At 38.2% G+C, this 12,097-nt stretch overlaps 1 protein-coding gene and 1 pseudogene across 1 annotated transcript; one reads left to right on the top strand and one right to left on the bottom strand.

The window, feature by feature from the left end:
- Positions 1-215: 215 nt before the first annotated feature.
- On the bottom strand, positions 216-1,151 carry LOC115643239 (olfactory receptor 6F1-like). The gene has a single exon (XM_030547128.1). The coding sequence runs from the start codon at positions 1,149-1,151 to the stop codon at positions 216-218; it is 936 nt and encodes a 311-aa protein (XP_030402988.1).
- A 6,335-nt stretch (positions 1,152-7,486) lies between these two features.
- On the top strand, positions 7,487-10,841 carry LOC115643238 (annotated as a pseudogene).
- Positions 10,842-12,097: the final 1,256 nt, after the last annotated feature.

The following is a 12,097-nucleotide window of genomic DNA, read 5'->3' as shown; positions in this document are numbered from 1 at the left end:
ATGCCACACAAATTTAGCAACTTGGAATTTTCAGCATACCAAATTTGTATTTCTCCCACTTCAGTTCATCTGTAAGTCAACATCAGGTTGTTACAGTCAGTGAGGAACCCTGTAAAACAAAGAAATGTTCACATGCACTAAGAATGACCTTCAGAAAATTTTAATTTTGTTCCCTATGACTACATTTCTACTAAATGCGGACCATTTGAAAAGCACTACATCCCACTGATTACCTTTTCCAGGGCTCGCTTCACCTCTTTGTTTCTTAGAGTGTAAATGAAAGGGTTTAATAGAGGATTTACAATAGCGCTAAAGATGTTGACTATTTTGTTTAAATCCAATGAGTTCTGTGCAGAAGGCTTGACATACAGAAAAATGGTGGAGCCGTACCAGATAGTTACGACAGTGAGATGGGCAGAGCAAGTAGAAAAGGCCTTTTGGCGGCCTTGGGCTGAGGGGATTCTACAGATGGTGGAGATGATGTAAATGTATGAGATTAGAGTTATTGCACATGAGCCCAGGAGGACATTAATAGAGATGATAAAAGTTGCCAGTTCAACGAGTCTCGTGTCAGTGCAGGAAAGTGCTATCCAGGAATTTATGTCACAGAAGAAGTGATTGATAATATTCGGGCCACAGAAAGACAACCTGGATATTAGAGATGCCAACACAGAAATAACCAGGAACCCACACAGCCAAGAGACGAGGGCCAGTTGAGCAGAGAAGGTGCTGTTCATGAGGGAGCTGTAACGCAGTGGATGACATATGGCCAAATAGCGGTCATATGCCATGACAGCCAGGATGAGACATTCTGTAGAGCCCAGTGAGAATATGAAATACAGTTGCAGGATGCAGCCGGTGAAGGAAATCATCTGGCTTTTCCCGAACATGACACCAATGGCTTTGGGGGCGCAGGCCGTGGTGTACCAGATATCTAGGAAGGAGATATTGCAGAGAAAGAAGTACATAGGGGTATGGAGCCACGGGTGAGTCCACACTAAGGCTATAACAGACATATTCCCTACAATTGTAAAGAAATACATAATTGAAAACACCATTGCAAGGGAAATCCGAAAATACCAAGTGCCAGGAAAGCCCAGGAGTATGAATTTCTGCACACTGGTTTGGTTTTCTATTTCTGCTCCAGCCATGAGGTCCATCTGTCAAAACATGAGGGATTATAAAGGCATTTAAACATGTTGAACACACTTTTGAATATGCAAATATGAAGCGCAAAATACCTTAGCCTATCAGGGCACCTATAAAATATCTGCAGATCCACAACCCTGAAACTCTGCCCACATTTCCTAAAACACTTTCAAGATACCTATCTGGGCTCTGGGATTGTGGGATTTGACACTGCACCTGGTAGACCTGGCTCTTGCTTGAACTCGCTTCACTGGTGAAATACAAGAAACAGGATTCCAGGCTGAAATTCTACGGGATCTGGGCACCTTAGGGCTCCCTCTAAATCCCAGCTATAATACCGAGAACCCTGATTAAAGGTAAGATAAGGGAAGGGAATCATGTACACTCAACACCATTCTGTCAATAGGACTTCTGTTCCTAAGCCACTTATACTCCCTGATCTTCAATGGGAGTTGTGCTACTTAGGCCTAGAGCTGGTAAAAATACAATACAATACAATAAATATTAGACAAAAGGTTTTTTTTATGTTGAAAAATACCATTTTGTTGGAACAGAAATATTTCACGGAAACATATCAGTTTCAACAAAAGTGCCATCTGGGTACGTTCTTAGGTCTATGATGGAATTACTGATCAAAGGGAGAACAAATGCCAAAGCCTGGTAGCATGTGCACTTGCCAAGATCTGAGTTCCACTTCTGAATCAACCAGACTTGGGACTTGAACACAATTCTCCCATGACCCGGGTAACCGCTCTAACCAGCTGCTTGTAGTGGGCTGATCTTTTATGCATCTTTTTTCCTACTGCCAATTTTTTTGAAAAGTCTTCTGTTCTTTCCATATCAGAACAAAACAACGCTTGAAATCTTGAGAGTTTTTTTTTTTTTAAATGAAAATCCAATTTCCAGTCTGTCCTACTTAGACCCTTTAGAAAATCCCACCCCAAATTCTCAGGAACAAGGGACTGACATCAGAAATTAGAAATGATGTTTATCACTTATTGTGTGTCTTCTGATAGAATCTTAAGGTCCTATCTATGGTTGGGACTCCATTGTGTTGCACAAGGCACAAACATAGCACAGAATCCGTCCCTAGTCCAAAAATCTTACACTCTAAAGGACAAGCCAGGCAAGCAGGGAGAGACAAACAACAAAAAAACCTGTTTCTCAGAAACACAGTAAAATTGTTTCCCAATTTCCCTTTCACATAACAACTTCCCTTGTTCACCCACCTCCCCTTGGGTCAGTTTCCAGTCAAACATTTGGAGCCTGGGCTAGACCAGAACAATAGTCTAACTAGTTAGAAATGACATTCTAAACATTGTCGGTTACCAAATTTTTCAGAAACAACTTATAATGCACTTTACAATTCTATGAACTTCTGCCACTGTGTACAAGGGGCATTGCTCCCTGAACAGAGATAGACATCAGATTATAGAAGAAAGAATAAATGATTGAAAGTTATTGTAGCCTGGTATTTTCAAATGAGTCACAGCAATAAAAGCTGTGCAACTAACTCCCTTATGCTGCTTTGAAAACCCCAGCTGTAATACCTATCCTCTCCATTTGAATTTATTTTTGCACAGGTAACTATATTTAGCACTTGTATAGCTCTTTATATCTTGAAAGCAATGTGAAAAGGGTGGCTATTCATCCACACAACATACCTAGACACTAAAGACTGATTTAAGGCACTTTGAGGTGAATGTTTGACTAGATCAGTATGTTTGTGCCCATTTTAAGGTGGGGAAACTAAAGAAGTGATATGTTCAAATCACGAAGACTGCTGAGGACAGAACACAAGAGGTGAGATTCCCACTTCTCTGCACTGATTGGAAATGGGTGGGCATCTATCAATCTTTCTATGTATCTATACATATATTTTCTTCTTTTCTTCTTTGCCTCAGTAAAGTTACTATACCTGTACATTCCACAGGTTAATGTATCGGAAATTTTCCAGTATTACATTTTTTTCAAGAGGTATTATCTTTTTGAGGAAACAAAGATTTTTGCAAATCAATCAATCAATAAAATAAATTTGGGACTTTCATCAATTTAATAACAAGAAGTTGTTTCTGGCCACTAAAAGAACAAAATGTTTTGACTGAAAACTTCTGCTTTGTGAAAGTTTTTTTTTTTTTTACAAAACCCTGAAAAAGAAAATTTTGATGGAAAGAGCAACTTTCCCAACTGATTCCAATAGTTATACAATTTACAAATAATAGTATTTCCTTTTGTTCATCCTAGATTTCATATTATATTAGAAAAAAAGTGATAAGATAGACACATTCCTTGAGTACAGGTGTGTTGACTCTTCAGTGAGGCAAAATTTTTGAACAGCAATTTTCAGGTAGCTCGCATTACCAGGAAAGGCAAAGCTATTTCTCAATACAGCTACTTTAAACTTTAATTCCAGGATATGCTGGATCTGGCTAGTGGATCAACTTACCATGTCTTCTGATAGAGCTTGTCAATACAACTTCCTGTCATTCACAATGTTTTTTCTCTCCGGATGACACACAATAGCCTTGGCTGCTGAAAAATAACGTGGTTTATCTTGCTTTCTCCCCATCTAAATATATAACAAATATAGGAATATTTCACACCAGGTTCACATTTACATTAAGGTCATATTACAGTGCAGTAACAATATAAAGGGACCTTAAAATGTACGTAATAAGTATAATTCAGTCCGATTTTAAACCCTCATTCTACTGCCAGAGTGGTGTGAAGTGTTAGTATAAATGAGAATCTGACTCTTCAAAACCAAAAGTCTTGGGCAAATTTTATAGTTTTTGATGTTGATAGGAAACTCCTTCCACCATTATCCAACTGGCTTTACTCCTACCTACCTTGTTAATGAACTGCAGCTCAAATTGGCTGCATGAGGAGATTGCTTTTGTACTCCACCCCCATCTTCCCAGCACCCTGAGGATATTCAGTCTCAACAGAATTTCACAGACTTCCCTAGAATGTGTAACAGACTCTGCTGAGTCAGGCTGGTCTCCTGGTGAAAGCACAGTACTGGCAGCCTGAAGTCCAGCATTCTAGTCCTGTCTTCTCCAAATGCTTGCTACACAGCTTTGGTGTGTTACTTAAGTCCCCTCTCAACCTCTTTTTCCCCAGTGATAATATTATGACAATAGCCACTTACTTCTTGTCCGACTTTCAGTGGACATGAAGAGCAATTGATCACTGTCCTTTTTATAACAGTGCTTAATATAGTTGAAGACTGTTATCTGATCCCCACTCTGTCTTCTTTTCTCAAGACTAAACATGACCACTTTTTTTACCCTTTCCTCACAGATCAGGTTTTCTAAACCTTTCATCATTTTTGTTGCTCTCCTCTGGACTCTCTCCAAATTGTCCACATCTTTCCTAAAGAGCGGTGCCCAGAACTGACACAGTACCCCAGTTGAGGCCTCACCAGTGCTGAGTAGAGTGGGACAATTACCTCCTGGGTATTACATATGATGCGCCTGTTCTATACCTCAAATGTTATTAGTGTATTTTGCTACTGCATCAAATTGTTGTCTCCTATTCAATATGAGATCTGTTATAACTCCCAGATTATTTTGAGCAGTACTACCAGCTAGCGAGTTATTCACCATTTTCTAGTTGAACATTTGATTTTTCCTTCCTAACTGAAGTACCTTGAACTTGTTTTTATTAAATTTCATCTTGTTGATTTCAGACCAATTCTCCAACTTGTCAAGGTTGTTTTGAATTCTGATGCTGTCCTCCAAAGGACTTGCAACCACACTCAGCTTCGTGTCATCTGCAAATTTTATCAGCATACTCTCCACTCCATTATCCAAATTATTAATGGAATAATTGGCTAGTACTGGACCGAGGAATGACCCCTGTGGGACCCCACTGGATATGCCCTCCCAGTCTGACAGCAAAACATTGATAACTACTCTCTGAGTATGATCTATCAACCCATGGTGAACTCACCTTAAAATAATTTCCTCTAGACCACATTTCTTAGTTTGCTTATATGAATGTCACAGGGACTGTGTCAAAAGCCTTACTAAAATGAAGATATTTCCTATCTACTTCTTCCTCCCACCCACCAGCTCAGGGACCTTGTGAAAGAAATGAAAAGTTTATTTTTTGAAATTTTGACTTAAATTAACATTCAAATGATTAATATTGATGTCATTTTCAGTCAAAATATCACTTTTTCATTTTGAATTAACATTTTGAAATGAAATATTTGATTTTGAAACATTGGAACTGGAACTGATTGAAAATTTCCTAACAGAACAGTTCCATGGGAATGTGTTGATTCCATTACAACTTTTAAAGGAAGCCCGATAGGCAGGCAGTCTGTCTTCTCTATTTTTTCTACATGAAATTTCAGAATTTTGGTCTGGAAGAAGTTCTGAAATGTTTATTTATTCATTTTTCGTGATTCAGGGTGGTAATAATAAAAAGATGAAACTTTAGAAATTACTATGAAATGAGTGTTCCGGGTTCTGACCAAAACTCTTTTGGATCAAAATGGATGTTTTGCCATTTCTGAGTTTAATTTTTTTGGAATGTTACATTCCGCAAAAAATCTTCACATCTTAAATTTTCATCCAGATTTGAAATAAAAACCTTTATCTATCAGTAATGTAACCATTAGATCAAGTTCATATAATAAAAAACCACATTCTGTGAAAATGTATTGATCATCATAATTAAACTTCTCCCTTGTAATTCCTTTATGTTGAAAAACAACTATTTTCAAAAATGAAAAATTTTGTAAAGAACTGTTGACTTAGTGATTTTTTTAAATGACATTTTTCATTTCATTTTTTGTCAAAGTTTAAATGGAAAACTTTATAAAAAACATTATTGAATTAGACGTCTAAAGATAGACAGATAAGCACCTAGTGGGAATTTCAGAAGAACCTTGGCAGATCAAGCACATAACTCCAATTGAATTCAATGGGATTTATGTGCCTAGGTCTTTGAAAATCCCACTGTACACCTAATAATCTTTGAAAACCTGGTTCTAAGACACTTTGGTGCTTTTGAAAAATTTACCTCTAGTCTACTCAAAAAGTTGTACTGATGTAATGAAAGGTGTGATTTTATACCAATTTAGTTAAAACCATGCAACTTTGTGTGTGGACATTATTATATTGGTTTAAACCTCACTTATATCAATTTTCAGGTGCAAACTGAACTGATATAACCAGTTTGGAATATAAGAGTCCACAAAGGCACCAAAGTTGCAGTGGACCACATAAACATATTTAAGTTAAGATGCTGTGTCTTCTCATTATAGACAAGTCCTAGGGCCAGATTTTTTAAAGTATTAAGCACCCAGTGGAATTTTCAAACCTTCTAGTTGCCATGAGTGCAGGGGACTGGACTAGATGACCTCTCAAGGTTCCTTCCAGTCTTACTATTCTATGAGTCCTACTATTCTATGAGTCAATAGATAGATAGAATAGATTAGATTAGATTATTTTAAATTGGAGTTGGGCACCTAACTCCCTTAGTCTCCATGGAAAATCCCAACCTAAATCTCTGTAAGGGGAAGGAAGATCTGGTGCATAATTTTAGCAATTATTTTACCCATAACTTATATGTTATTCAGTCCTTAACCCAGCAAATTCCCATTGTATTTACCAGGATAATGCCTGATACTGCTCAATAATTTTCACACCCATGTGGATGACAAACGCTCTGACCAGGTCAGGATTTCATGAGCACAATGACAACCCAGTGGAACTGGATAGCTAAGCACCGAGGCTGAGATCCTCAAAGGTAGAAAGGTACTAAAGAGGCAAGCAGGTGCCTAGCAGGGTTTCCAAAAGCCCCTTGGTGACTAACTTCCATTGAAGTCCCTAGAATTCAAACTATAGTATATTAAAGAACACTAGGGAGCCTTAGGGTAAAATTTTCTAAAGCACCGAGGTGACTTATGAGCTTCTGTCGCATTGGCTCTTTAGTCAATTAGCTGAACTTGAAAATTTAACTGTAATCCTATTTTAAAAAGTGATTTAGGGCTAGATTAGTCAAGGTATTTAGGCACCTACTGCGATTTTCAAAACAGATAGGTACCTAAAACATCGGTTTATATTGAAAAGGGAGAAAATATAATTGTTGATTGCCTGTGTTGATTAGACTCTGATTAAAAAAAATGTAAGGCTGGGATTTTCAACGGTGTCTGAGGGAGTTAGGCACTCAACTTCATTACATTTCATAACTCCCTTAGGATCCTTTGCAAATTCAAATCCAAAGAGGGGAGGGGACCAAATTTAACTTACAAATTAACCTGATATTGTAACTTTAATGAAAAATCAGAATACCAAAAACAAGCGATCAAACAAAATTCTGAATGTTCACTGTAAAAGTCATTGATAGATTTCAGGTTAGGGACAAATTTTTCAAAAGTGGCTTCTAATTCTGAATTTCCCAAATTTGAGACTTCAGGAATAACCCATCTGTGAAAGAAACTTTTGGCCAGCACTGGAACCTGATTTTTTTTTCTGAAGTTGTTTTAGAAACTCGGCATATCATAGTTTTGCTGTATTTGTGGGGTTTATGGTCTGTTTAGCACAGATGGCTAGGAGTGAGGATACCTGGATTCTGTGCCTAGTTCTTTTAGGGACACATAAAATAGCTGTTATGTCAGTACTCTTAGGTTCTATTTCCATTCCTTGAGGGGTGTTAGGATGGTGGTTGGAGCAGAGTGGGGGATGAAAAACAGGGCTCCTGGGTTCTAGTCACAGTTCTGACTGAGAAGTAATATTCCACTGACTAAATGGGGAGAAGAACTGCAGACTCCTGGCACAGCTGTTTGAAAATCAGTTTAAATTAAATTCCTCATCAGAATTTAAAATTCTGATAAAAAAGGGATACATTTTTGTGATTTTTTTAAAGGAAAATTGCTTCCTGTTTTTTGGTTCTCTCTAGCCCTGAGCTTTGACGTAATTGGCTCATTGCATGATCTTGCACACCTCAGTCTCAATTTGTCAAAGGAGGTTGAGACTGACTCATTATTTTCAACCACCAAAAATGAATGCTGGTTTATATATGTAAATTGTTATTTATGTTCAAAAATTAGGCAACTCTCCTTTGAACTGCAACTTTGTATAACATCCCCGCTCCAACTTGGGACTTCAGCAGGCTTAGAACCTGAGACTTTCTGCACAAAAAGAATTAAACATCCTATTGACATACCTCTGCTCCCACTGGCTCAATGACAAAAAAAACTATTGACTTCCTTGGGAGCAGAATTAGGCCTATACTGAGAAAAACTCACCCTATTTAACAGGGATTTTCAAAAGAGACTACGGGTTTTTGTTCACTTCTTACTGAGTCTCAGAGAGTGCTGAATGCCGAACACCCACAGGTCCCATTTGAAAATGATTTTGCTCCTGAATCTTGAATAATTTACAGGAAAATGTTTTTTCTGTTGAAATTCTTTGGGGTTTTGTCAAAAATACACCCTGCCCACATACACACCCCAAAACAAACTTTTTATTTGAAATTTGTCAATTAAAAATAACAAAAATATAAGTTAAAATAAAATAAATCTTGGGCTTTGGATGCTGACCATGGGAAAAAATATGTTTCATTGATAAAAACTAAAAATTGTGTTTTTCAAGGAACACCTGAAAATGGAATTTCTATCATGAAAGTTTCTTTTTTGTCAAAAAGACACTTTCCACTGAAAAAAAGTTTCCCCAGGAAAATTTATGACAAGCTTATAATTCACCCTGTGAGCAGGAAGGCTCCAGAAATGTAATAGCAATATCATATTTTCAGCCTTAAACCATTATTTCTTGCCTCATTTAATTATCTGCTTTTTCTGTGCCTCAAAATCAACTGCATCCCATAAAGCCATGGCTGTGTTTAATCATTTTAATTTCATGGCTTCATTTGTTTTTGCAGGCAAAACAGCTGACCACAGTAGAAAAAGGCAATCACACCATTGTGAAGGAATTTATTCTCCTGGGATTCCCTGGGACCCAATATTTGCAGATCTTGCTCTTCATGGTCTTCTTTGTCATATACATCTTGATGGTCACAGGAAATGTGTCGATCACAGTCCTAGTGGCAACCAGCCGTCACCTCTCTGCATCCCAATGTACTTCCTTCTCTGCAATCTCTCCTTCCTGGAGGTATGGTACACCACAGCTTGCATCCCAAAGACACTTGCCAACCTTGTATCCCAAAGCAAATCCATCTTCATCAGCAGGTGTGTCCTACAGATGTATTTTGTTTTCTCCCTAGGATGCACAGAGTATTTTCTCTTGGCTGCCATGGCCTATGACTGTTTTTTGTCTATATGCTATCCATTGTACCATAGCTCCATCATGAACAGCACCTTGACTGCTCAGCTGGCCGTTGGCTCTTGGTTGAGTGGTTTCCAACTATTTCTGTCCCAGCATTTCTGATCACCAGGTTGTCCTTTTGTGGCCCTAATGTCATCAATCACTTTTTTTGTGACATAGCACCATGGATAGTTCTTTCCTGCACAGATACCTACCTTGTTGATCTGGTGGCCTTTATCATCTTATTCATCATCATCCTGGGCTCCTGTGTCATAACCCTGGTATCCTACATTTACATCTGTAGTAAGATGAGGCCCTGAAACATAAACCCTTATCAGAGGCCCAGTATGAGGCCTTAGCCCTGAACTAAAGTAATGGTCAAGTCTTTGCTAATATAAAGCAAAGTTAAGCTGTGAGCCAGAGGCAGGCTCTGCTCACAGAAGCTGGCAAGAAAAGGGCTGATACTGCAAAAAGAGACATACCCAAAAGGTACTGGACACCAAATATCAGAACATTCGCATACTTGTACACTTCACACAGATAACAAGGAACAGGTTGACCCATCCCAATGACAGTGCCAAAAGGGTAATATGATGGATAGAGTTGTTTTGTTCAAACCAACATGTACAAGGTGAGAGGCGGCACCTTACTACATAGAGGGGTTGTACCTTGCTAGGTAGAGGGGTTGCACCTCAATAGGTCAGAAGTGATGTGTTACTTCTTTGTACCTGTGTATAAGAATGCATCCCTTGGGCAGTGTCTTTGTCAAACCTAGGGGGCAGTGGAAAGTCCCGCCACTGACTGAGCTGAGTCTATTGTCAGGGAGCACATACGTACTGGTTAACAGCACCTTAGCAGCACCTTGGACTTCATTTGCCCAGGAGCTGGAGACTGTGTTTCTTTTCGACAATAAACCTGGTCGACATCCCTTTGTATCTTACTAGAGTCTGGGGGTTCTCTCGGGATCTGCTGTGTCAGCTATCTGCGCAGAGCGGGGGCAGCACACAGAGGGAACACACGCACGCAGCCGAGTGATACCAACATTGAACAGAGCAGAGTACCACACCGGTAGCATCTGACAACAACATCATCTCCACTATACTGAGAATACCATCAGATAAAGGATGGAGAAGGGCCTTTTCAACTTGCTCTTCCTATCTCACGGACGTGATTATCTGGTATGGTTCGACCATTTTCCTACATGTCAACCTTTCCATACAGAAGTAATTGGAATTGACCAAAATAGTCACCGTCTTGAATACTATTGTCACACCCCTGTTGAACCCTTTCATATAAACACTGAGGAACCCAGAGGTAAAAGAAGCCCTGAGAGTTGTATTCAGGGAAGTGATGTTTTTCAAAATGTCCTGGAGGTCATTGACTGTCACAGAAAATGTGGTGAAAGAAAAATAAGTCTGAAAATGGAAGATATACCAAAGTTTATAGTGCACTGGAAAAAAATCCTACAATCTCTTAGGGCCAGAATTCTAGAGATAATTAGATGCCTAGCCTCAATAGAAATCAATGTAAGGTAGGTGACTAAATACCTTTAACAATCTGGCCCTTAGTATCTCACGTCCTTGAACATTTACAACCAAATTGTTAAACATATTTAGGTGCCTAATTGGATTTTCTATGAGTTTTAAAGGCCTAGATGGTTTACAAAATAAAAAACCCTAAGCACCTAAATACCTTTCAAAATCCAGCCCTTATGTTACTTTGTATTTAATTTACAATGAAGCAAATTGCACATGTGCCAATTATTTATTTATATTAAAGCATGGCCTATGTAGATGATATACATATAGATTGTACTGATAAGCTTGACAGAGAATATCAATGTTTATTTTTAAGCATTTAAAATATTGTCTATATTTTCACACTTGCAGGAAATTACTGTGGCATGTCAGAGAACAAGGCGAGTCAGAGAATAATTACTTAATGACAACTGATTTTTTGAAAAGTTAGAACTTTATAAGGATTAAAACTCAAATTGTCAACGTCACAAGTCAAAATATACACAGTATATTCTTAAATCAAACTCCAAGAAGTTCTGAAGTAGCATTTTTCTTACTTTGCTTATCTGTGCATTTCTATTTTTATTGATAAAACCATTTTGGGGGGGTGGACGGGTCAGATGACTGTATGGTGAAAATGGCATTTACTGACGTTTACTGATAAAAATGTAATCCTTCCAAACCTAGGTATAGATAAAGATAAACCCACAGGAACTTCAAATCAAGAGCCCAGTGGATTTTAAAGGGGATTCAGAATAAAGTTCCAGGTCTAGTTCCAGACTGGATAGAAACCCAGATGGGTATCTTTGTAGGCTTTCTTTCTTTCTTTCTTTCTTTCTTTCTTTCTTTCTTTCTTTCTTTCTGGCATTGCACAATTTTGTAAATATTGATTTCACAAGGACTCAGCCAGTTTAGACTCGAAGATACGTGAGGATAGCTGGCAAAATTTTGATGATGTCAAAACTGAATCCAGAATCTTAGTCTTGATTCACCTTTAAAATCAGATGCAAGTCATAATGTAATACCCTGGCTTAATGCACATGATGGTACTTCCCGTAGTGGTTACTACAATAGTCTTCTACTTCGTCGCAGCCTGAGAAGTTATTTTTTTAGCTCCATTGCTAAAGGCCTGCGTCTTCTGCGTTGAAAGTT

This window comes from Gopherus evgoodei, unplaced genomic scaffold (genome assembly GCF_007399415.2).
Source record: "Gopherus evgoodei ecotype Sinaloan lineage unplaced genomic scaffold, rGopEvg1_v1.p scaffold_53_arrow_ctg1, whole genome shotgun sequence".
Classification (NCBI taxonomy): domain Eukaryota; kingdom Metazoa; phylum Chordata; order Testudines; family Testudinidae; genus Gopherus; species Gopherus evgoodei.
Note: the sequence above shows the minus strand (reverse complement) of the source record. Positions and strands in the feature narration are given on the sequence as shown.

Bases quoted from the DNA above. Each gene is read 5' to 3' on its own strand.
- LOC115643239 (XM_030547128.1), bottom strand. From the start codon at position 1,151: ATGGCTGGAGCAGAAATAGAAAACCAAACCAGTGTGCAGAAATTCATA.